The sequence below is a fragment of the Bombyx mandarina genome, chromosome 22 (genome assembly GCF_030267445.1).
Source record: "Bombyx mandarina strain Sakado chromosome 22, ASM3026744v2".
NCBI lineage: Eukaryota > Metazoa > Arthropoda > Insecta > Lepidoptera > Bombycidae > Bombyx > Bombyx mandarina.
The window spans coordinates 5,945,840-5,973,716 of NC_143228.1; the positions used below are offsets into that span (position 1 = coordinate 5,945,840).

The 27,877-nt window shown below is 36.3% G+C and overlaps 1 protein-coding gene and 1 pseudogene across 2 annotated transcripts; both read left to right on the forward strand.

Annotated features, from left to right (window-relative positions):
• The first annotated feature begins 567 nt into the window (after positions 1-567).
• On the forward strand, positions 568-3,823 carry CPR147 (cuticular protein RR-3 motif 147). Its single transcript, XM_028174561.2, has 4 exons — positions 568-964; positions 1,669-1,777; positions 2,684-2,858; positions 3,584-3,823. The coding sequence occupies exons 1-4, from the start codon at positions 947-949 to the stop codon at positions 3,786-3,788; spliced, it is 507 nt and encodes a 168-aa protein (XP_028030362.2). The 5' UTR covers positions 568-946; the 3' UTR covers positions 3,789-3,823.
• A 379-nt stretch (positions 3,824-4,202) lies between these two features.
• LOC114243065 (uncharacterized) lies at positions 4,203-27,877 on the forward strand (annotated as a pseudogene). Its single transcript, XR_016325079.1, has 6 exons — positions 4,203-4,209; positions 4,483-4,636; positions 5,003-5,126; positions 15,534-15,704; positions 21,703-21,799; positions 27,476-27,877. The product of XR_016325079.1 is annotated as an uncharacterized LOC114243065 (transcript).

The following is a 27,877-nucleotide window of genomic DNA, read 5'->3' on the forward strand; positions in this document are numbered from 1 at the left end:
TGAAAATGTGAACATTGAGATGAACTTTAAGAGAAACATCGACATAACAATAAACAAGAAAGGGCAACTACTGTTATTCGTCAACAAAAAAAAACTTTTTTCTTTGAATTATTTCGTAAATTTATGCAATTCAATCAATTAAACGTTTTTTAAAACGAATTTGATTATCTTTCATCAAATTTCTTTTCTTATATATTTTTCACATTTATGTTTTGTTTGAATAATATTCAAAATTTCATTGGCCATTATTCATTAATATTAATAAGTAAAATAATATATGAGTGTATTGACTAGGTTAAGTAAGTAAGTTGTGAACTTGCATCATTTCATCTCGAGCAGTTCTTGCTTGACAGCTTTAAGATTTCACCGAGTACATTCATTATTTGAGAGCGGTTCAAGTCCATGTTGCACACGATTTTAGGCCGTTTGCTTTGTGGATTAGAATTGAATTTTTCAAGTCGTAATATTACTGCAAGTGGTTGAACATTGAGATGATAGCGTAAAGCATATTTTCAATCTTTGAATTTAGTCCTTAAGATCCAGTTTACGAACGCACAATTGCAGAGGAGTACTATGAATTAATATTTGCAAATAAAATAACAAAAAGGAACCTCCGAGCATTCGCGACAAAAGTTAGTGTCTTAATTAAATAGAACGAGTTAAGTACATTAACCTATAGGTAAATACATATAATGGTGTCCATAGAGCTTTCTTTGTCGCGTTCAGTTCCTTACTTGACAGTATGACATCAGTGCAAACGGATATGGGCGAAATTGCCTTCACCCACAAACTGTTTTGTTTTTTGCCGACGAAAAACATACTAAAAGTAGAGAATTGATACGAGGATCTCGCATGTGGATCGCGACCGTCATCTCGTATGTACGAGGTTTTGTTTTCTCTTTCGAAAGCATACGAAAGAAACAAAATTGAATAAAGTTATTACAAAATGAAAGTCTATATCGGGGTAAGTAATTTCACTATTATTATTTTTTGTACTAAATCGATCACTACATTTTTTTGTTAAGCATTAATGATCAAAAGGGCTTAAAATTTAAGATAATTACATATCATTTAATTAAAATCAAAGGGATTGACTGTTGGAAATAAACATATATTTATTTAGTCTTAATTAAAACTACTATGGCAGTTAAATCTTATGTTTATTATTTAGTCACTGATGTTCTGTCATCCAAGACGACGAAAACTGTACAGTATTAGTAACGTCTTAAATAATAAAAAGAAAATAATACACGTGAGATTAATCTGTGAAAGGAGTATTAATTATGTCTACAACTCGCGAAAGTCGAAGAAGATACTTTAGTGAGTTATTGGTTGTTTAATGATATTTTTAATGAGAACATCAGACAAATACACCGACGACAGTGTAATAAAGTATCTGAAGAGAAAACGACAGATAACGTAAAATGAGAAATATTTTATTTCATTACTTTCATATCCTAAAACCATAATTACTTTTATGGTTTAATTTCGCATTTTGTAACCAATGATGAACAGTTGCGTACCCGCGAAAGAGAATGAAAATACCATATATATATACCTAGAACTATAGTCTAGTCAATATTTATTTGTATAGCTCAGCTGGTTTTATGTAGGTATTTTGTTTTTTGATATAACATACTTTTACGATTTGCAACTTATACTTTTTAGTTGTGCGTCGCATTGTCTTGGCTGAGTCAAGCTTCGTCTGCACCAAGGAAGCCTAGGCTCACTGTAGCAGAAGATGACATGCCAATATATTATGTTAGAAATGTAAATGGTGAGCCTTTTCATATATAATAAATTATGTGATTACTGATGATTTTAATCGAAGTGAGAGCGCAGTATGCATTTTAATACTGAAGCTTTTTTAATTTTAATTTTTAATTTTTTTTTATTGCTTAGCTGTGTGGACGAGCTCACAGCCCACCTGATGTTAAGTGGTTACTGGAGCCCATAGACATCTACAACGTAAATGCGCCACACACCTTGAGATATAGTTCTAAGGTCTCAGTATAGTCACAACGGCTGCCCCACCCTTCAAACCGAAACGCATTACTGCTTCACGGCAGAAATAGGCGGGGCGGTGGTACCTACCCGTGCGGACTCACAAGAGGTCCTACCACCAGTAATTACGCAAATTATAATTTTGCGGGTTTCATTTTTATTACACGATGTTATTCCTTTACCGTGGAAGTCAATCGTGAACATTTGTTGAGTACGTATTTCATTAGAAAAATTGGTACCCGCCTGCGGGATTCGAACACCGGTGTATCGCTTCAACACGAATGCACCGGACGTCTTATCCGTTAGGCCACGACGACCACATAAAAGGAATATTCATCGGCATTAAAGTTTGAAGTAAATGAAGTGAAAAATTGACGGCTTATTTTTGTACACATACTAGTTGAGAAACAACGGCGCCTTAAAATTAATGTAGAGATGAATTATAATATATTTTAATAAACTACTTGATGCTACTTTGTATAGAAAATAGTTCATTTTAATATCTACGTGTAAAGCTAAACATGAACATTTCATAGAAGTAATTCGACGCACATTTTCTGAATAGCGATGTTCCTTTCATTGAATTAATCTTTGCCTTAGTAAACGTTAGGAGCAAAATATCTAAAACGTAACTTGGTTCTTAAAAAATATTTTTTAATTTTTTTTTTTGCAATAACAGGCAGTCCAGGAACATATTCATTTGGTTACGATATTTTGGATCCGAATACCGGGAATTCACAGTACCGTAATGAAGAAAGATATCCTAATGGGACTGTTACGGGAAGCTACGGTTATATTGATGCTGCTGGAAAACCACAAAGGTTCAGATACGTGGCTGACGAAAAAGGTTATAGGTAAGGAAAAAAAAACTAAACAAAGAAATAGTAAGTTGGGCTGCAAATTGCTTTTATTGTTCCTTAGTCCTTCAGTCCGGATCAAATTAAGATTGAATCGTGCAATTCATTCAGGCGCTTTTCAATATTGTATATTAAACAGCGCATCTGTCTAGGTTTGTTGTTGCGCACGTCAGGTTTTAGTTCTAACAACAAAGTGAACACTAATTGCGAACAACCAACGCAGTCGTCGTGGCCTAAAGGATAAGACGTTCGGTGCATTCGTATGTAGCGATGCATCAGTGTTCGAATCTCGCCGGCAGGTACCAATTTTTCCAATGAAATTCGTACTTAACAAATGTACAAAACTGATTTCCACGGTGAAGGAAGATGGGTGGACGAGCTCCCGGCCCTCGTGCTGTTAAATGTTTATCGGCCCACAGACATGCCGCCAACCACGTAGAGACATGAGTTGTAAGATCCCACTTTTAACAGTACAACGGCTGCCCTGCCCTTCAAACCGAGACGCATTACTGTTTCATGGCAGAAATATGCAATAGTGTCTAAATGGAAAGGTAAACTGGTAAAATATATTCTTTTTAATTACTGTTTTAGATTTGCTAGCATTACAGTGAGTGGTTATCGTCGTTAATGGACGTCAGCGATATCAGAGATATAGTTAAACTACTGCCTAAAAATGTTCATATTCAAGTATCTCCATAGCAGTCATGTATTTGTTTCTTAAGGATTTTTCAAGAGATCACTCATTTGCCGCTAGTCCAGGCTCAGACACCTCCGGTTAGGATGCCAGGTGATTCTGCTACGGAATCGTCTATAACTTGGTCGAGGCCTAAAAAGAAAAACAAGAGAAAGCCAGTTGCTCAGATGATGAAATCAGAAGAAAATATCGATATTAATTCTCTAAGGCAACCCAGTTTTTTTGCGACTTAATGATTTATTGTTTGTAATTTAATTTATTAAAATAAATGCATTAAAACTTTTTTGAAATATTGTTGTTTGTATTCTAACAAGAATAACCTTTTTTTGACAGTACCCAGTATCACATGAAAGTGATTATTTATAGAAAGTGAAGTCGCCTTTGTGCAATGCAGTCAATTGATTTAGTAATATTATTGTTTAATATATTTAGTGTGGTTTCATGTAAGTATGAAAGTAAAATTTAATGTTTCATTGTATGTCCTACGTCTTTTATCAAAAAACAATCTTCGTAATAAAACTTAGCGTCCAATTAGTTCAGATCGTCGCTGTAGTACTATATAATGTTTATACTGTGCCTTGAACACATGCGGCAAATACAAATTTTTCTAAATAAATACATACTATAAAGTTTTATGAATAATCACAATGAAAGGTAATGCCTTTAATCTAATCATATTTTTTTTGGTAGTGGGCCTTTTTGTGAATCCAAGGTACATCCCATTTTGTATGTGTCTCCCACAACAGAGTCTTGTGCTCCAGTTTATAGGATTAAAAACTGATATGAGGTCGAGATGAGACTTTTGTTATACTTAAAAGAAAAAAAAAGATAAATAGAATGGTTCAAAAGCTAATGCAATCGATTTTGAAGAAGCTACTTTTTTAATTATATTGTTTAATTATAATGTTTTTAAACATTCGTTCGTAGGTTTACCGGCAGTCCAAAGTGAATCAGAAACGAAACCAGAGTTCAAAGACGAAAAACGTTATCCAAATGGGACAGTTGTCGGGACGTACACTTACATCGATAAAGAAGGAACGCCTGTCCATGTCCAATATTATGCAGACAACAATAGTTACGGGTATCCAGGTTTTTTTATTTAACCAAATATATGTTGCTGGGCCTATTACCAATCTGTACAGGTAAGTAGGAGTATCCTGTCAATTTCTGGCGCGAAGCAATCAAGCATTCCAGTTGGAGAGCCATTACACAATACCCGTAGTATTCGTATTGTGAAGTTCACGGGCTAAATACCAACAAATCTAAAACATATATTAAAAGGACTCGAATGGTACCACTCGGGCATTGATTTATGAGATTATATAAAACGCTTTCACGCAAGTAGCGATAACCATACAGAGTGAAACCGTACGAACCGCGTGCGATTATATAGAGGAGCATCATAAAGTTTATTTTTAAATTAAATTTGTGTTATTTTTCATTAAAGGGTCGAATTAAAAAGTGTGAAAGTGTATAATGAAGCTGAACCGAAAGATTTTGATCTGTTTGCGAAAACAATGGAAACTCCTCTTAAAGTTGCTTCGGATCTTTTAAAGTACGACTTTGACAGAGTCCATGACGTGTATCGATCAAAACAAAATGAAATTGATAAGATTGATAATAACTTAAAGTCCGATAAAAAAAAAAGCCGATTACGAAGTTTTGTATAATAATGGATACAATTCATTAAAAAATAATGCTAAAAATAAAATAAAAATTTATTCTGGAAAAGAAAAAAGGAAAACTCGAAATGTTCGAGACGATTATAACAAATCACTTTTTTGTTATAAATGATTTTACTATGATATTTATTTTACTTTATTTGTGAATATTAACTATGTATTGGAATATAAAGAAATTTTAGTTGGGTACTTGTTTTTTTTATCAAAACCGAATTTTTGTTTCCGATTTTTATTGCTAACTTTTTTTTAATTTTTGTGTTAAGAAAATGTTATCATTGATGCTTTTCACAGATATTACATAGACGTATGTACGTTTGTATAAGTGTTTATAAACTGACATGTAGGTAATCGTAAAAAGGAAGTATCACAACAAGTGGATACCGGAATGCATGATCGGTTTGTGACAGAAATTGGTGGGATGGTGAGATGGATGGCTGGCTACCTTAACACTCTCACCGCCACCTATATATAGAATTTGTCGGTGCGGCAGGCCGTGCGGTCCGCCGGCGGTCGCAACTATACCTAGCCGTGCAGGCCGTGGTGAAAAATCGATAACGAGCTTAGCAGGCCATACGGGCGGCTGGCGGACTCACTATTTATTTGTACTAGCAGGCCGTGCGGTCCGCTACCACCTCGTGATTTCATATTAATTTTATAGTGGATGGCCTGCTGTTACAGAAAAGTGAAGCTGCCAGATGAAAAATTTACTTTTTTACCTACAATTTAAAAAAAAAATTGTTGCTGTATCTTTAAATTTATAGGATTACTAGAGGGTTAATTACAGCAAATAAAAATACATTATAAACGATAGGAACTTAGTTCTATTCATAAAAAATTACATTACTGCCTTATAATGGCGCTATGGAAGTTTGTAAAGCATTCAGAGACTACTGGAAAAGAAAAATTAGAAATTTGAAGGGCAAACTAAGTATTGACTTTCATTTTTACTTCACGTGCTTATAGACTTGTCAAGCCTTTTGCCGCTTCTGACGGATGTTGGTATTGGCGTCTGTATGTATGGTGTCTTCCTTCTGAAGATTTATCATCAGAACACCTATTTATGATTCCGAATTCTACGTCTGTAGATGGTTGGTAGTCTGAGTTATCTACTGAATCCGACATAATGATAAAAACTTCGCACAAATGATGAAATGCACAAGAAAGTAATGGTAATCTAAAGAAAAACGCGCGAAAATGCGACCGTTGCAAGCCGTGCGGGCCGCCGGCGGGCTAATGATTGATTATTAGGTGTGGCGTGACAGACTCGAAATTGTTTTAAGTAGTTACAGAAATTTTGTTATATTTTGGCGCGAAACATACGGTGCGCCGGCGACCCGTACGGCCTGCTAATCTCGTTTACTGCAACATATTGGTGGCGTGTCTAACTCGAAAATATATGACCCGCCGGCGGACCGTATGGCGGTGAGAGTGTTAATATCAGAATTTATGCAAACATATTTTGTTATTTGATTTGTGTTTCACGAAAATATTCCGTCATTAAGGATTTTTTTCTTGAGGACTGTTAGTAAATAAAATTTCGTAACAAATTATATACTTAAAAAAAAAAAAAAAAATGGGTATGAGGATTTGAACCATGGCAAAATCGCATCACTAGATAGGAGTAGCCGTGAGCCTAAGCTACTAATTCGCAAATATTTCTGACGCTATACCGTCTTAAACTAATTTTGCATTTATTGATTTGGTTTTATTTCCTTTGCCTTGGATACTTTAATTCCTTTATCGTGGAGGTCGTTTTGTTTTGTTTGTATGTTTACTTAAAAATATAGTGCAAAAGAAGAATTTTTAATGATCTTATTTCAATGTTAGTATACACTTGAAAGGAGTGGGTCAGAATTAAACGATAAATGTCTGTAAGCAATGTAGTCGAGGCTTGTCGGTATGTCTTTGCATATCCGATGTATGACGAAACTCGAACGCCTGATGAATAGTGAATGAATCGATCTAAATCCAATTCAATCGTTTTTGTTACCGCACTAAATAGATCCCTTTGTGTTTTAGTCACGAGATTTGTAACACGAATCGGACGACTCGTAAATACTGAGCGAATGAAAATGGTAGTTCGTTATAATTCTTAACCTTTTTTTAATTATAAGCATTGGGATTTTTGTGACAAAATTCTTGGTTTACCAATTAAATATATGAGTATTTGTACCAGTTATTATATTAAAACCTGTCTATCAGTTAACAAAGAAAATGTAAGCGTCTCTCCGATTATGATGAAACTTGGTAGCGCTGTTGTAGGCATTCTGTAGCTTTCGATCTTAGTCTCATCAATGTCCGATAGATGGCGCGTTAATGTATGAAATATATACGACGCTATAACGTTAAGATCATACAAGAGCGTTAGAGTTAATCATCGTTAATCAAGTTACAAATTGCTCCAGCTCAGGTGCAATTCGGTAGTATTAGAAGCATTGTTAGTGGTGGCTGTAACCAGCTGTGTGCTTAGTGCGAGTTTTTTTACGTTCTCGATAGCGTAAACGTTAACTCAAATTTGTATGCAGTTTGAACAGCGTCCCTAGCGTCAAACGTAGGCAAACGTTCCAACTCCATACAAATTTGAGTTAACGTTTACGGTATTGATAACGTTAAAAACGTGCACTAAGCACAATAATGTGTTTTTCTATGTTTTTTAAATTGCTTATTGGTAAATGTGGGCTAGCGATCGCAAGGTACCACCAGTTTTATTTTTTTATTTTTTATTATTGCTTAGATGGGTGGACGAGCTCACAGCCCACCTGGTGTTAAGTGGTTACTGGAGCCCATAGACATCTACAACGTAAATGCGCCACCCACCTTGAGATATAAGTTGTAAGGTCTCAGTATAGTTACAACGGCTGCCCCACCCTTCAAACCGAAACTCATTATTGCTTCACGGCAGAAATAGGCAGGGCGGTGGTACCTACCCGCGCGGACTCACAACAGGCCCTACCACCAGTAATTACGCAAATTATAATTTTGCGGGTTTCACTTTTATTACACGATGTTATTCCTTCACCGTGGAAGTCAATCGTGAACATTTGTTGAGTATGTATTTAATTAGAAAAATTGGTACCCGCCTGCGGGATTCAAACACCGGTGCATTGCTTCAACACCATTGCATTGCACCGGACGTCTTATCTTTTAGGCCACGACGACTTCAAAAATGTGGGTTAGCGATCGCAGTACGGTAGTGCAATGCTAGGAAAGCTGTTCCACATTTTGCAATGAATCACTTATGTCACGTCATTTACGATAGGCACCGGAAGAGATGGGGTTGTCCTATTTTACAGCGGTATTGCGCAGCCAGCCGCAGATTGGCCGCGAGATCTTATGCTTATAAAAAATAAAATATTCTCTTGGATTTTTTTCGTTCTATATTCTGACTTACGGCGCGTTTGCTGTGTATGAAATTTAAAACTGCTAACACCATTGTTATGTGATTAGATTCGGTAAAGAAAGTGGGCTACCAATGGAGCGCACTAATTATGTAACATTTCTAGCACATTGGTGGCATGTTGTCTTAGAAACATGAGTTTAAAGTAAAATCGACTAAGTTCTTGTGAAATGTTTGTATGAATTGGGCATGGGTCAAAATATGTTATTTGTGAAGCGCCATAAATTAGGCAACAATAGTAAGACTTAGTCAGAAATAAATTGAATAGTTGACATTAGACAGTGGCGTGAGTGGCCTTTAGTAAGAATGTTCAAAACCGTAATTGGGATATTGAAGGTACATATTAATTACAATAATTACATAACATTATCATTCACAATAACGGCTAAATTAGTGAGCAGCTTTTAAAATTTACATTGATATATCCGAATGTGATACAACGATCTTATCGGTCAATGACCTTATCAGAAGACCTTTACTTCCGAGTAAACGTACGACACGTTCTCGAGACACCTATGGACTTAAGCTCTTGTGTAATAAATCACAGTTTTTTCATATACCTATTTTTTATCACATTTAACGACCAAAGTAATAGACTAGAAGTTTACTATTTCATTTGAATAGTCCAAAGTTTTTGTAATGTCGTTATTTAAATATGAAAACATAGTACATAATATGTACTTTGTGTTGTCAAACGTAATTCTGACATGCATTGTAGCATGCTAATCAGTGCAAAATGTTAGCTAACCTACTTCAAATTTCTGCTATGCAAGCTACCTCAATATGCATTGGCGATTTTGTTTTCTTAAAGGATTCATGTCTTTTTTTTTTTGCTTAGATGGATGGATGAGCTCACAGGCGACCTGGTGTTAAGTGGTTACTGGAGCCCATAGACATCTACAACGTAGATGCGTCACCCACCTCGAGATATAAGCTCTAAGATCTCAGTATAGTTACAACGGCTACCCCACCCTTCGAACCGAAACGCATTACTGCTTCACGGCGGAAATAGACGGGGTGGTGGTACCTACCCGTGCGGACTCCCCAGAAGTCCTACCACCAGTGCCCAAGAGGTCCTACCACCACTCAAATTTCGTGAGGTATTTTTCAGGAATGTTAATCTCTTGAACAACGTTCAGCTCAGTTGAAAAACTAGGATATGTTGCTGAATACGTATCCAATTCTATTTTATTTTTTTAATATAATTAAATATGAGTTTTATTCGATTGGCGTTTATTGTTTATTGTGACGACATAATTTTGTCTTAAATCGTTTTGTCATAATAATTCATATAATTTTCCTAGTACATATTACTTATTACAAATTTTATAATTTGTAAACATATATGATGAGGTGTAAATTTATTTAACAGGAACAATACTGAGCGTTTCGTTTGAAACATAAATACCCTACCACAATCTATTAAATTGTTATTCTACGCGTATAGTAATAAGTGGTTGGGCGTTTCCTGACGCAATGATTTTCTCTGTACCGTTGAATGTGATATCAATAAATCATTAGTACAAAATAAGAGATTACGAATTTGCGACGTGTGAAAAAAAAATCACGATATTTTTGATAGTATAGGGCCCATTGAACTGTCCGGTAGAATACATGTTGTTTACGGTTGGAATTCGCACTATCCCATCGCTTCCTGTGTGCATCGTAAAAATTAGCTAAGAGATTCATTTGAGAATGGGCAGCAGTGTTTTCTGAATATGTTATTCTGAATATGAATATGAAACGTTTTTTGAAATCGTTGTGGCCTAACGGATAAGACAAGACGTCCGGTGCATTCGTGTTGAGCGATGCACCGGTGTTCGAATCTCAGGCGGGTACCTATTTTTCTAATGAAATACGTACTCAACAAAAGTCCACGATTGACCTCCTCGGTGTAGGAATAACATCGTGTAATAAAAATTAAGCCCGCAAAATTATAATTTTCGTAATTACTGGTGGTAGGACTTCTTGTGAGTCCGCGCGGATGGGTCAGCCGTTGTAACTATACTTGAGACCTTAGAACTTATATCTCAAGGTGGGTGGCGCATTTACGTTGTGGATGTCTATGGGCTCCAGTAACCAATTAACACCAGGTGGCCTGTGAGCTCGTCCACCCAACGAAGCAATAAAAAAATAATATAATACCAGTGGTTGCCTTAATGTTATGGTTAAAGGCTCCAGTAGCCGATTTCCACCGGGTAATCCGTGAGTATAGTTTGATTTTTAAAATCACCTGTTGACCTTTGTTCAACTATTTAGTAGCTAAATACTTTTTCATCTATTTAGTGCTACTGATGTCGTTGGTATTCGACGAGAGCAAGCAAATCAAAAGTTCAAGCCACGAATAAAAATTGTAAGAATAAAACGAAAAAACCTCGATACGTTGACTCTAGTTTTTAAATAGCTCATATAAAACTACTGCGTCTATATAGAGATGGGTGATTACCTCACTGTTTTGGATTCTAAAAATGTTTTTATTTTTATTTTTTTATTGCTTAGATGTGTGAACGAGCTCAGGGCCCACCTGGTGTTAAGTGGTTACCGGAACCCATATACATCTACAACGTTAATGCTGCCACCTACCTTGAAATATGAGTTCTAAGATCTACAACGGCTGCCTTACCCTTCAAACCGAAACGCATTGCTGCTTCGTGATAGAAATAGGCAGGTTGGTGGTATCTACTCGTGCGGACTCGTAAGATATCCTACCACCAGTAACAAATAGGAATACATCTATGTAAGTATATTTTGTAAGCTGTAGGTACCTGAAACATTCAAAGTATAATACATGTTTTATAATAATTTTACCATGTCGCTGCTATGGCAGAAGCTAATGGAAAGAACAATATATGAATATTCATTGAATTGATGATAAAAGTTTTTGAATATTTTACTTACTTTGACTGGTTACCGGATTTAGAATCTAGTTAGATTTGAATAGTGGAATTTTATACGAAATTCGTCGGGTCGTTATTATTTCTATTTAAGTTTTGTTTTAAACTTGAATGACATTTGTTTGATACACACAAAAATAAATCATACAAATCAGAGAATGTATTTTTATTTCAGACTAGCTGACCCGGCAGACTTCGTAGTGCCTCAGTCGATAAATAAAATACATAAACTTTTGTATAAAATAAACTTAAAACAAACAAAAGAATCCGTCCGACGGGGGACACATCAAAGAGAAAACAAAATTGTTATTTTTATTTAATTCCGAGCATTTTTATATTTATCTACCTTTTAAACTTTCTCTCTGACTTCCACAAATAATTTAAGACCAAATTTTTTTTTTGGTACAATTTTTCTTTATTGGGAAAGGCAAGGGGATCTAAGCCCATACAGCCTTGTCTGTTCTATATGATTTCTGAAATAAGACCAAAATTAGCCAAACCCGTCCAGCCGTTCTCGAGTTTTAGCGAGACTAACGAACAGCAATTCATTTTTATATACATATATAGATTTTGAAAATGCCGAAAATTTTCAGGTTCGTTTGCTATAATTAAATTAATCACCTTGAATCGAAAAACGGTGTAGTGAATCGTAATAAAAGGAATATTTTTGAAATATTGGAATTAAAGTTAAAACATCACTTAGTATTAGGTCAACATACCCACCACGGTAACGAGGAGCCCCCACATATAAATACATTCTAAGTTTTCACTTTGCACATTCCGAACGTAGGTTCTACAACGTGTGTGACGTTTTACGTAATTGAGTGCCTTTATTTAGCCGTTTTTACAAAGATGTCTTTAAAGGTAAGAAATCATGTTAAAAGATAAATAAATAAAAGATACTAAAGACTAAAAGATACTTTTAAGGTGAAGGTGCTCGACTTTAATCTATGATTGTATAATTTTATTATATAATGACACTTCTAAAATTGTATAATAAGGTAATAATATGAATAAAGGTCAAGAACGGAATATGGCTGTCCCTGATTTGAGAGCCACATTTTTAATTAAGTTTGTTTGACATAATCTTGAATAATTTATCGTTTATTTGCAAATGTGTATATGTATCTATATACATTGTTTTAATTTTTTTTATTTCTTAGATGGGTGGACGAGCTCACAGCCCACCTGGTGTTAAGCGGTTACTGGAGCCCATAGACATCTACGACGTAAATGCATCACCCACCTTGAGATAAGTTCTAAGGTCTCAAGTATAGTTACAACGGCGTGCCCCACCCTTCAAACCGAAACGCATTACTGCTTCACGGCAGAAATAGGAGGGGTGGTGGTACCTTTTAATAATAATAATAAATAATAAGTAGTTTATTAGAATTAATGAAATAAGGCAATAAAGTTTACACGATGAGTAATACGAACGTATATTTTATCGTTTAATGGCCTTGACAAATGTTCCCCGAGAAAGAGTCGTGGAATTGATTAGCTTATGAATTAGATCGTAGATAAGTATCTCAAGGTCCATCGCTTTCTGCGTCTTTAATATAATAAAATTAATTAATGACTGGAAAAAGTAGTCAAAATCAATTGAAATTAACCATTATGAAAGTCATGTTCAGATTTCCAAATATTTTGTATTCTTTTTTCATTGAGAATTTGGTTGTGCTTTTGTAACAAAAAAAAAATAGTAAATAAAAATAATAATACGGGGAAGAAGTCAGGCACGATCATTCGGCCCCAAATATGGTTTTTAATAAACCTGTTTATAAAGGTTAAAATATAGACATATATGGATAATAATAATAATAGTCAAAGATTAAGCAAATATGTTCATCAGACGAATCATTGCCCGATGTGAGAATCGAACCCACTACCCTCAATGTAATTAATAGTCAAGGGGCTTTAACTATTGCACCACCGAGTCAGTTAATAAAAAGTCAATAAAATAAGTCATATAAACAACCCAGAAATGTTTACAACAGCCATTCAGTTTCAATTAGCTAATCTAAGTTTTGTTGAAAATTAACAGTTCTAAAAATTTCCTAGTGTTTTAATGTAATGCTACTTCCATTTAAAAGACGGAAGAGACAGTGTTGTACGCGCATTGAATATTTTCACACTTTATTTTGCATTGTTGAATAATTTTTTGACTGCATTGAATTTAAAATCCATTTTTAGTATTCGTTGTTGTCGTGTTCGAAAATTTTACTTCGATATTCGAATATTTACTGTTTCAAAATAAAAATAAAAATTTATAACTTTCTTAACATTATAGTTAAGTTATAGATAGTTTGTGTGAGACAACTGCATAAAGCATGCCGTTTTCATTTCAATATATTTTGTTAAATTTAATGTTTATTCTGGATATTTAATCTTAGTAAATTTTTATGTAATTGGACTCTTTCTTCTGTGAAACTGCGAAAAACTATATAGCAGAATTTGTGGACATCCTAAAAAGAACTTTCGGAATGGCGTTTAAACAACTTTCATACGTTCAAAACACATTTCCAAGTTAGCTACAGACACGTCTTCTACTGCCTTGTCATATGCAGCTAGCACATGTTTCAGTGCAAATTTTCAATAAGTTATTTCATTTTATTTTCGTCTCAAAATGTAGTACAGTGCCCGATTGAGACTGCAAGGACGATGATCTATAATATTCTATAAGTTTCATTAATGTAAATACCCAGAACGTTATTTTGATCGCCAAGTGCATTGTTGCACCGTGGTGCTAACCACGAAGGTCGGAATTAAGTAGTTTCTCGCTTATTGGCACTAAATATTCTTGAGGTTTGAGCCCCGTGAGTTCACCTACTAGTTAAGGTTACGCTGAAATAGTCTAGAAATAGAAATAGAAGAAGAAAAAAAAGCTGGCAAGTATTTTGGTCACATCTTTCGGCGTGAATACCATTTATTCTCACGAGGGTGCGTAGGAATTTCTTGAAATCTTTTTGTTTTTATTGGTACGTGAGCTTGAAAATAAAAATCAACAATTTATTCACGATAAAAACCTAAAACATCTGCCATTCGTGATTACTAATGTTTTGCTTTACATGACGTTTTTTGTTTACTGATCATGACATAAAAGGTTACTAACTGTAGTGAAAACAAAAGTAATATAATGAGAAGTATAATAATACAATGCAATAACAATGCACGCAATGAACGTAACCCAATTAGAAAGTGCATGAGAAGAAATATGACAAAATAACTATTGTTGAGAAGAACCATGAATATTAACGTACCTAATTGATACATACTAGTACCTACATTGTTTTCAATGTTGATGTATTATATTTGAATTACGATGCTGATTGTCTTGCTTAATACATTATTAAGTTAAACAAAAATTACTTTTATTTAAATAATATGCTTAAACAAATGTATATCAACATACATATATGTAGACGTATGTGTTATCGTCACACATCTTTTTAATTCAATAATTCTTAATTAATTTATTTAAATCAATTAAATCTTCATAATTCAATTTAGTAAAATACGTATTTAGTATGAACTGTCATTGAACTAGTTTTAAGATCAAATTTTCTTTTTGTGATTGTATACTGTTGGAGATGGATGGAAACTTAAAGTTACGAAGTCGGAACAACAGCTATCAAATGTGAACGCACGATTGTTTCAGAATGCGTTAGAAAATAAGAATGAAAAGTAAGATTAGGATATCAACTATTAATACCAAGACAGATGGAGAGAAACTAGCCGCGTATGTGTCCTCTCATCCTCAGATAAATATCTAGATGGACTCTTACCGTATTTGGTTTGTTTTCGCACCGAAAGCATAGTTTGATGTAGGAATATAGATTTTAATTCTAGTTAAGCACCAATCTCCAGTATAGGTAGGTCTTTTTAATTTGACATGTCCTAACTCTCACGGTTTGTGCCGAAAACATTAAGGATTGTTTTTAAAGATCCTCTTGCCCAGAGTTTTACGTGGAACGTTTTATTAATGAAACTTTGTTATAATTGTTGTAGGGGTTAATACTTTTGGCGACAGTCGCTTGTGCACATAGCCGTGTGCTCACATATTTCCGACCGACAAAACACGTGGACTTACAACCATCGGACACTTTTCTACATGCAGAGCCTCATCTAGGATTCGAACATCACCACATATCCGAAGATGAACCCGTCGACTACTATGTAAGTGTATTTTAGTTTTGTTTAGTTTTCAGCAACGTAATTTGACACCTTCCCTGCGCAACAGGCCCATATCGGCCCGCCGCGGTAGTTTCAGCTGGTGCGGACGATGAAAACTATGTCCCTTTTGCTGGTGCGGACCGATTATTACAGGTGTATATAATAAGAGTTCGACACTAAATATTATAAATTGTATACAGTATGTTTTTGGTTATAGCGTTTTAATCTACCCTGGTGCTGGTGGATCTTTTATTTTACTTATTTATTTATTAGGCACACAATACACATCACAAGCTAAAAAGATACACAAAAATATGATCGAGAAAGATCTGCTACGCACTGGTAGAAATATCGTCGGGGGTGCATTTCGATCCGCCGCCGCACCAGATGAAGTTTTATGATTTATTTGCCGTAGCCAAGGTCTATAAATGTGTCAAATGTAAAATTTATAAATTAGCGTATTATTTATGGTCGGGTATATCGGGAGGCCGCGTAGGCAGTTACCATCTTTCTGCTTATTTCTGCCGCAACGCAGTCATGTGTTACGATTTTAAGAAATACTAAAAAGCTGTTACATACTACAGTTGATATTTCGACTTCCTGTCTGAAATGGGTACGAGCATTCAATTGGTGATGTAATATATAAGAGCTCAGATCATTTGACAGCATATGTAGGAAAAAAAAAAAAAAAAAATAGGTACTGAATTGGCCGTGAATCTGTGCCACAATAAAGTAAATTACATTTTCTGGTTTCGATAGAAGGGTACAGTTATTCCAATGCAATTGAGTCTTCGGCGTAGTATCTCGGAGCGACCGTAATAATGTTACAAAAACTCTGCGCACAGGCATTACAAATTGCGATATAGTTTATCAGCATTATGTCATAGAGTCTGATTTAATATGGATGAAATGCAAGCAAGTTGTTGAAAGAATGTATGAATAAGCCTAAGCAGGAACTGAAGCGAGTAAAGATGTTTCCTGAACCGGCACTTTCTTTCTTGCGTGCTTCCTACTTTTATCGCTTGATTTAATAAATAAAATGCCGACACCAAACAGCGAGGAGGTTAGTTAACACTAATATCTAACAAATCAGTAGAAAACATGTATGAGAAAACTTTCCGGGAAATATTTGTAAATTTTTATTTTTAATTTTTTATTGCTTAGACGAGCTCACAGCCCACCTGGTGTTAAGTGGTTACTGGAGCCCATAGACATCTACAACGTAGATCCGCCACTCACCTTGAGATATAAGTTCTAAGGTCACAGTATAGTTGCAACGGCTGCCCCACCCTTCAAACCGAAACGCATTACTGCTTCGCGGCAGAAATAGGCGGGGTGGTGGTACCTACCCGTGCGGACTCACAAGAGGTCCTACATCATCCCCATTTCCCATTTCACATCGTGAAATGGGAACTATATAGTATCGGTTAGCTTCTAGCTAATAACTTTACAGGATACTGTCAACAAAAAAGACTTATTTAAATATTTATTAAAGGGATTTCAACAGCGGACACAGTCAGTTAGTTGTACAAATCGACTTGATTAAAACACATTTTTGATATGCATTTCTTATTAAAATTAAAAACTGCATCCACACTGGTGGTAGGGCATCTTATGAGCCTGCTCGGGTAGGTACTACTACTCCGCCTTCTGCTGCCGTGAAGCAGTAATGCATTTTAGTTTGAACGGTGGGGCAACGGTTGTTTTGTAAAACTGAGACTTAGTCTAACTCATGTTCCAAGGTGAGTTGGCGGCATTTTTTTGTTGTTCATAGACATGAACAACAAAAAAGCCCGCGTTACTGGAGCACATAGACATGGGCTCCCATAGACGTGGGCTCCAGTAACAACCTCACACCAGGTGGGGCGCGGGCTCGTCCACTCATCTAAGGAAAATGAACAAAAAACCCTAAATGCTAGTTATGCAATTAAAATCTGTTAAAGTAAAAATGTTAACTAATTAAATTTGTGTTTTCTACATTTTGTGACGTCGTTGTTTTTCAAATGATGAAGATGTTCTTTGTGTTACTAGTATCTCAATGAAGAATAAACTTCAGATTGATGACCGGTCAACAGATGCTTTTCACGTGTCTTTATAGACACAATATTACTCTATTGCAGGGGTTCTCGAACCTATAAATTATATAAATTATTTTTTAGCGCCCCCATTTTTTCACCTACTTAAAACCAATACAGCGAGAGCTCAGTCGGTGTCTAGGAGTCCTTCTAGATGAAATTACAAATCGCCTCCCAAGCCTTTACACAATGCCCCCTTTTTTTCTGGGTCTCTTTCCGCCCTCCATTAGGCCTGCTGTACCCACAAGGGGGCGCTATCACCCACATTAGGAAAGGCTGCTCTATTGAGATGTACTTATTTTTATTATCGGTCAATCAATTTCGCTGTGTCTCTCTATAAGCCCGACATTGGCGAAATCTGTATGCGTATTTCTTTACGTATTATTGCGACCATTTATTTATAGAAAATATTGATTATATTCTATTGAAATTCCAAGAATTCATCAGCGTTACGAAAAATTTATAGTTGAGTATTGATTGATATGAAACTTTTCATATTCAATGGCATCTTGTATTATGAGTTCCGGAAATTCATACGAGATAAGAATATGTACATTTCTCCATATCTTTCTGTTCACTGTACTGCATATGTATTCACTAAGAGAGCAGTTTTTTTTTTTTTTTTTTTCCTACCTAGCTGAGAGCCTTGAGAGGCTATTTCAGCGTAACCTTAACTAGTAGGTGAGCTCACGGGGCTCAAACCTGAAGACGTTGCTAACACGAACCCTAGCAAGAGCCATGCTTCGCAGAATCTACCACCGGATCGGAAACGCGACCCACTGAGAAGATCCGGCGAGAAACTACGTGGGTTGTCTGTGAGAACGATGACCGGTGCTTGAGGTACCTAAAAGCACCGTTAGTGGATCGGGAGGATCCGAAATGACGTGTTTGGGGCGACGTCGACTGCTTTCCGTTCTCCGCAGGATCGGGAATGTAGGAGCAATTTGTAACGGAGTCTGTATTTCTCATGAGTGGTTGGCCGTGAGAATAAGTATATCGAAAGAGCGAAAAACTTTCCTCAAGAAACTGACTTCGGGAAACGAGTTAGATTGTTGTAGTAGAGTTCAGTTCGATTCTTAATTAGATCAAGCAATAATAAAAAAGATCACATGGAATTTAAACACAGAAAAAAAAAACTTTATTTATCCAAGCCATAGGAATGCGGATTCAGAGTTTCGAAGATTTAAATATATGCCACGGTTTTGTATGATGGCATTAACTTGTTTAATTAATGTAGCTCATGTAAAATTAATGCGATCAACCGAACTAGTTATTTGTGAATATTTTATTTATTTACTACCAAAAACCTGCCCACGCTTGTGGTCATCGCAAATTATTATGCTAAAATACACACATTTAATGAAACTTCTTGCGTGACATCTGTCGTTCCCTTGATGGCGCTATACTAGATAATTACCCCGAAGTGCCAACAACAACTATATAATATACTAGCGGCCCGCACCGGCTCCGCTCGGGTCTTTAATAAAAATTTCAACAATATTTGACGTTGTTTTATTTTTTTTAAAAGAACACTTATTGCGACATCACTACAATAGGTAGACATAATATGTTGCTGCGACACTTTTTGTAATTAATAACATGTTCTACAAAGTCCTAGTACATTATTTTATTCTATCATCAATAGTTTTCGCAGAGCACGCGATTTAAAGAATATTTTAGGTAATTTTTTAACACCTTGGGTCACATTATTGGAGTTTTAGTAAAGATCCCTAATTTTTTTCAAAAAATATTATAGCCTATGTCACTCGGGAATAGTGTAGCTTCCAAACAGTGAAAGATTTTTTCAAATCGGTTCAGTAGTTTCGGAGCCTATTCAATACAAACAAACAAACAAATCATTCCTCATTATAATATTATATATTAGTATAGATAAATTGCATTTGTTTCTCGAGCAACAAAAAAAAAACGACCCTCTAATGTAAATAATACGAAAATGATAAAGCCAAAAACATTAATTTTTATATGTATATATTGTCACATGGTCTCATTCCAGGCAGAGGTTTAAATAAAAAAGTTAACATTTATAGAAGTTGATGATCAATGATTTCCGGTTTGAAGGACATGATGTTGAAATAATTTGCGTATGAGATTAAATAATATGATATGCCACGTCAATTTGTTGTTATAGAGTAGGTAGTAGATTTCACGACATGATAAACACATCAAGACAGACAGTTAAAATCAGAAGTGTTGCATTTTCGTAGGGTTGTATTTATGTTGTGTCAAATGAGAATATCACATGTTTTATTTTTAAACAGTTTGTTGAGTTTGCATTAGTCTAGATATAAAAATATATTTTTATTATAAATCATATTTATATATTAATATTATATTATTATAATTAATACGAAATAATTATTATAAATCTTTAAATCTCGACAATCAGACGACTATTGGTGAAAAACACTAAAAGAATCAGGTTTGGTTATGCGGAAATATGTATTATACCTAGTCTTGCCATAAATACTGAGACAAAGGAAAAGAAATCTATTGCAAATAACATTTATTACTTTTACAGTGTGTTCGTTTGATACATAAATATACAACAATTTAAAGTATAAAAAGCTTATTCGAAGTGGTCTCCATTGGCTGCAATACAGTCCTTTAAAGGTTGAGGCCAGTTATCAATAGAAGCACGCACTCTTTCCATGGGAAAACTTTTCACTGCCAATCGTACGGATTGTTTTAGGGACTCCAAATTATCATGGCATTTAGAGCAAGCCGTACTCTCTAAAACTGACCATAAATCATATTCCAGCGGATTAAGATCGGGACTAGACGACGGCCAGTCTTCAGCTCTGATGAAGTCCGAAACGTTCGTTTCCAACCAAGACTGCGTAGAACGAGCTTTATGACCTGGCGCCGAGTCTTGCTGGAAGGACTGTTCTTGATTTTTGAACATGGTGTTGTCAAGGGGCTTTACTACCTTCTCAAGAATGGTATCTTGATACACTTGTGCCGATTTTTTGATACCTTTTTCACAAAAGTACGGCCCAGTCACTCCTTCATAGCTAATACCCCACCAAACCATCACTGAAGTCGGATAGTGCCCACGTTGCACTCTGTCGACTAATTGGGAAGCTTCCTTAGAGCTTTGAGCATAAATACGGCCATTTTGTTTGTTAAAATGTTGCTCAATTGTAAAAAAATTCTCATCCGTAAACAAAATTGTTCTATGACCTCCCTTTGCGTACCGCTTCAGTAGTTGTTTCGATTTTGCTACCCTATTCTCTTTTAAAGTATCAGTTAAGAAATGACCAGTACGTCTCTTATAGGCTGCAAGTCCTAAGTCTTCTTTTAAAATACGCGACATCGTCCTAGGTGCTATCTTTATCTCCCGAGATAAAATCTTTTGCTTTCGGACAGGATTTCTTCGAATCCTTCCCTTACTGCTTTGACCACCCTTTTCGTACGAACACTACGTGGACGGCCAGATCTTTTTCTGTCACAAACAGAGGAGGTCTCATTGCACCTATTAATAGCTCGGTACACAAACATTTTACTAATATCAATCGTATGGAGAGTTTTAAAAATTGCATTTGGCTCCATACCTACTTTGTGTAATGCAATCACAGCGATTCGGTTCTCTTTATCACCCCAGTCCATTTTATTATCGCAAAATATTGTAAAATGTATTGGCGCCAAAATGAGAAAACTCAATGAGCAATCATATAAAAATGACAAATTCCAAATTCGAATGTAACATTTTGTTTATTTTTAATTGTAACAGTATTTATGGCCAGACTAAGTATATTATTGTGTAATGGTGACAATGGAAAAGTTTCTTATGGAGATCACTATTGCGTACCCATACCTTCTAAAGAAACTGATATTTATTTAGTATATTCTATCTTAATTAGTAATCCAAAATGTGATGAATGTTACATTCATTTTATTGTTGACAGGCCTACCCGAAATACGAATTCAAATACGGAGTCAACGATTTTCACACAGGTGACATTAAGACCCACTACGAAACTAGAGACGGAGACGTTGTCAAAGGTAAAATAGTTTTTAAACAAGTATGGTTTTACTGGTGGTAGGACCACTTGAGTCTGCGTGGGTAGGTACCACCACCCTGCCTATTTCTGCCGTGAAGCAGTAATGCGTTTCGGCTTGAAGGGTGGGTCAGCCGTTGTAACTATACTTGAGACTTTAGAAGTTATTTCTCAAGGTGGGTGGCGCATTTACTTTGTAGATGTCTATGGGCTCCAGTAACCACTTAACACCAGGTGGGCTATGAGCTCGTCCACCTATCTAAGCAATAAATAAAAAAAAGGTTGTATTTCAATTTTATGCGTGTTATACACAACTTAATCTGCTGCAATCAGTGGGTGTATACCGAAATGTCACTGGTTTTTTAAAATACTTATTACATGAGTCATGGCTAACTTTTAATATTAATATATTTAATGAATATTATAATGGTAATATTGAATTTGACAAGACAAAACAGTTTTTTTCCTCTGTTTGCCAAACAGTATTCTTTCTTTTAGTAGTTTTGTTTAGAAGCCATTGATGATAATATTGACTGAGTGTAATTGATAACAAATTTTTGGTTAGTTTCTTATTTTTAAAATCTCAATAACAAAACAAGAGAAGAAAACGTAATGCCTACATTGAACTAATCTAAATCTGGGTATAGTCGAATACTGTATAAAATAATTATATAAATACACTAGCGACCCGTCCTCGCTTCGCTTCGGAAACATTTTTTTTTTTTTTTTTTTTTTTTTTTTTTTTTCTTTATCTTGCAATCAGTCAGCTAGACTATGAGCAGATGTGTTGAGAGCTGTTAGACGGTCAGAGCAAAATCTCCATCGAGACTGCTCCACTCTGTCAACCGTGTCTATCAAGACTTAGGATTTGTCGCCTTTTAAGCCTATTTATTAGGTCCGGTGTGGTTAGTTGCGTGGCAAGCTTATTAGGATGCATTTCTAGCCTTTTTCTGTATTTCATACTCCAGGTCTTGATTTCCTGTTTAACAGTCCTGATTTTGAGGTGTTCATGAATCTCCGATGTTTTTATAAACCACGGACAGTTCGATATTTGTTTCAGGATGTAATTTTGAACCCTCTGTATGATATTTATGTTAGAGTCACACGCCGAACCCCATAGTTGAATCCCGTATGTCCAAATTGGTTTCAAGAGCATTTCGTAGATGAGTAGCTTATTATCTACTGACAGCTTGGAATTTCTGCCAAGCAGCCAGTAGAGTCCTCTGTATTTCAGGTTGATTTCTTCTCTCTTCTTCTGTATGTGTTGTTTCCATACGAGTCTCCTATCAAGGTGTATTCCCAAGTATTTTACGCAGTGTTCTTGCGGAAGTTGTTGATTGCACAGAGTTACTGGCGGACAGTCTCCTCTACGGAGGGTGAAGGTTACATGAACGGATTTTGTCACACTAGTTTTTATTCTCCACTTTGAAAGCCAAGTTTCAATTTCTTGCAATCCAGTCTGTAGGAAGTCTGAAGCTTCGTTTGGGCAATTGCTACATGCCAGTACAGCGGTATCGTCTGCGAATGTTGCTAATGTAACATGTTCGCTTTGTGGTAAATCACATGTGTAAATGGTATACAAGACAGGACCCAGGACAGACCCCTGCGGTACACCAGCTTTGACTGAGTGAAATGGCGATGTACACTCTTCTTCTCTTATTTGAAATATTCTTTCTGTTAGATAAGATTTTATGATGGGGAAGAATGTACAGGGTAGAAGAGTTTTTACTTTATACAAGAGACCTTTGTGCCATACTCTATCAAACGCTTGCTGCACGTCTAGGAAGGCAGAGGAGCAGTACTCCTTTCTCTCTAGTGCCTTCCTTATCACAGAGCAGATTCTATGGACTTGTTCCACAGTGCCATGCTGCTGGCGAAAGCCAAACTGGTGGTCCGGGATTATGGCTCTTTGATGAATCTCCTCCAATAATCTGTGCAGCAGGACTGACTCAAAAAGTTTTGACGTTACGGTTAGTAGACTAATCGGCCTGTATGAGCTAAGTTCGTTCACTGGCTTCCCTACTTTAGGTATCATAATTACTTGTGAAACTCTCCACAGTGATGGAAAGTGTCCAGTTCTTAGTATGCCATTAAATAAGATGGTTAGAAAAACTATGGCTTTTTTGGGAAGTTCCTTCAAGACTTTTTTGTCTATTAAATCAAACCCGGGGGCTTTTTTGTCCTCCAATTTTGAGATTGTTGCCACGACTTCTTTCGGAGTTGTAGGCCTAATCGGCAAATCGAGCTGGAAGTCTTGACTTAGGGCCGAATCTATGAAGGAATCATCAGTGTTTGGGTCAGCATCATTAGCCGTGAATACTTTTGCTAAGTGAACAGCAAAGGCGTCAGCTTTTTCTTGTCTTGTTCTTGCCCAAGTGTTATTCTGCAACCGTAACGGCGGTTTGGGATCCATAGGCCTATTATAGTTCCTACAAGCTCGCCATAGAGAGTAGTTAGTAGCACTTGTTGCAGTTAAGGAATCTAGATAACATTCCATAGTTTTGTCCCTTGCATTTTTTATGGCAAGTTTAAGATCCTTGACTGCTTTGTTAAGAGCTCTTTTATCTACTGAGAGCCTGCTAGTATGCCATACTCTTCGCAGTTTTCTTTTATTCAGAATCAGTTCTTTTATTTCAAACGATATCTTATTTTGCCGTGGCCTGGGATTCAAGTGCTCCGGAGAGGTTTTCCAGCAGGCAGCTTGAACTGTTGTGGTGAAATGCTTTGTGGCTTCTTCGATATCCTCTTCTGTTTTAAGTGCTATTTTTAGGCTTAGCTCCGTATCAACTATTTCCCGGAAGCTATCCCAGTCTGTGTATTTGTTGTACAATGTTTGCCGAACTTCTTTCTTAAGAATAGTGGTGCTCACTGTCAATATTACAGGAATATGGTTAGATGAGCTATCGAGGCATGACTCAACATTGAAGAACAGTCGAGACAGTCCTGTTGTGATGAAAAAGTCTAGAACGTCTGGCAGTCTGTTCTGGTCTGTGGGCCAGTGTGTTGGTTCTGGAGTTGACACAGTAGTCAAGAACTGTTTATCTACACTTTTCTTCAGCTCCCTTCCACGTGTAGTTATTAATCTAGAGCCCCAGTGCGAATGCTTCGCATTCCAGTCACCCCCAGCAATAAATCTGTATCCTAAGCTTAAAAAGTAGTCAGAAAACTGTGCTTCACTTATTTTATGTTTCGGGGGACAATAAATTGATGATATATTAAAGTCTCCATTTCTGTCACTGACTGCTACTGTGGTAGCCTGGATATGTTCGGTACAGTAGTTTGGTAGCACATGGTGTCTAACAGTGGCTTTGATTATCACTGCTGTCCCGCCGTGGGCTGTACCGTCTGGGTGATTTGTGGAATAGATCTTATATCCTTTAATTCTTATCGAGCTGCTGGTCGTCATATGTGTCTCTGAAATTAGGAGAATGTCTAGACTATGTAGACAGATCAGAATTTCCACTTCATCGATGTTGGGTGCCAAGCCATTGATGTTCCATGTAGCTATTTTTAGTGCAGTCATTTTGTTAACTTAGAGACTAGTACTGTAATGAGTTCAAGTAATGTACTCATTTGCTGTAATACAGTATCAATCTTTTGGGATTGTTTTATAAACATTTGTTCTATGACTTTATAAGAGTCTGGTTGATGGATTGTATTGTTTTGATGTACCTGAGATCTGACCGTATCGGCATACGATTTGTGCTCATGTGCTTTCCTCTGCTCCTGCAGCGGTTCAATTTCCTCTTTATTCTGATTTGCAGATGTTTTATAATCAGTTTCTTCCTTATTTTTTTGAGGTTTATACTCAAATTGCTTATGTTTACGTGGTAAGTGTTGCGAGGTTTTCCTTGATAGGATTTCCTTGTATACCTCACAGCCTTTATAATTTGCTGGGTGGGGTCCTAAACACAATGCACATAAAGCAGGTGTATTGCGATCCACTTTTGTGCATTCCGAAGTTTTATGCGGTCCAGCACACTTGACACAGCGATATGGTTTCATACAATAGTTTTTGGTATGACCATATTGCTGACATCTTTGACATTGCACTACACTGGATCTTTTTCTGGGTTCTTCAATAGTAACAGCTTGATGATATATAAATCTAATATCCCTAGAAGCTCTATTATTAGGACCCTGAAGCAAATTTACAAAAAAGGTAGAAGTGGGTTTTTTGTCGGGACCAAATTTGGCATTAATAATCTCACCTACTACTGTGTTGCCACTCTCTTCAATAGCCTCTTTGATAGCAGTAGTAGGAGTAGTGTGGTGGAGATTTCTTATAACGATCCTGTAGGATTTTTGGTCTTTTCTGTTAAAGGTGTGTCCTATTAGTCCATGTTCTCGTATAACAGTTATTACCTTCTTGTATATCTCCAGGTCCACTGATAAAACTTTAAGTTGGTTTCTGCTAATAATCTTAAAAGAGAAATTAGATCTATCTGTTGCGGTTTCTAGGAGTTCAGTGAGCTTATGAACATCCTCAATTCCGTACAAGATTATAGGTGGAGGTTTATTAGTTTTCTTGTCTTTTGCATCTCTCGCCCTATATTCCGGCTGATCTATCGGAAGTCCGCTAAAGCTGTTTGTTGTTTTTATTAATTCGGGAGAAGGTGTGGAGGATAATTTTCTTTTTTTTGGATGGCGTAGCATGGGAACTCTTTGCCAGTCTGGTGGTTTTGATATTTGGGAGCACTGGGTGACTGTTTCTAAATCTGATTGCTGCATTTCAGCATCCAGCTGAGAGGAGCTTTCTTTGGTTTGGGTGTTTGGTATGTTGCTCATAGACATACTCTTGGCCCTGGTAAATAAACCTGGGTGAAGGGCCTGCTGCACTAGTTTCTTCTTGTTTCCAGTAGCATTAACGAACACTGAAGCCTGGTCACCTACTTCAGTGAGGTCTTCGGTAGCAAATTTCTCACTCTCCGGCCCGGGTACCGGGGAGCGCCGGGGGTCAGCCGGATGGCACGACATAACACATTCCATATTTTTCGACATTTCATTTAAAAAGGGGGTTGGGATAATTTTTTTTATAGTACTTTCCCAAGGCACCATAACCACTTTTTCAGAAAGTCACTTACTGCACACTTCTCGGCTTGTGGTAGCCGTTGACAGGTTACTTAACCGCCGCCTGTGGTTCGGCGTTGTTGCTCTTTAGCACCACCCGGGGGGCACGTGTAGGGTGGACCTTAGGAGAAGGTGGTAAATCCTACGGACGCGAGCAACGTCGCCCCCCGCTTCGGAAACATAAAATTTTATTATTGATAGGCGAAGCGCGCCATGTTGCGCTCGGTACCACAATAGCTGCGGGTGACGCGGCGGGGCAAAGCTAGTCTAAAAAAAGTAGCCTAAGTTACTCCTTATATCATCAGCTACCTATTAGTGAAAGTCTCATCAAAATCGGTCCAGCCCTTCCAGAGATTAGACGGAACAAACAGACAGACAGACAGATAAAAATTGTAAAAAATGTTATTTTGGTACCGTATATGTATTCATATGCATGTAGTAAAAAGCGGTTATTTCAATACTAAAAACAGACACTCTAATTTTATTTATATGTATAGATTACTGATTTATATACAGAACTAACAGCGGATGGACTATAAGTCGTTATGAAAATATTTTAAATGAAAACGTGATAAATGTTTATTTATACGTATTTTTTTAAATGTTACAGGTCAATACACAGTGGTCGAGCCCGACGGTTCGATTCGCACCGTGGATTACACCGCCGACAAATACAACGGATTCAATGCGATCGTGCACAAGACCGCTCCCATATCACCTCACGAGGCTGCTCATTTACATCATTAGATTATTATAAAACGACATCCAAAATTATTCTAGCGTCTAGATTTTTGAATGACAGCTTCTTTATTTATTGGCATTTGATTCTAGTAATTTATATTAAAAAAAAATTTTAATTTTGGGTGGGTCAAAGTCAGATAATATTTTTATTTTATTTGAGATTTACGTTCAATGAAAAATGAACAGGACAAAAATGCAAAAGTCAAATTTTTGAAGTCTTTGTTTGGGATGGCATTGAGTAGTATTTCTTTAAGAATAATAAGTTTGTTTT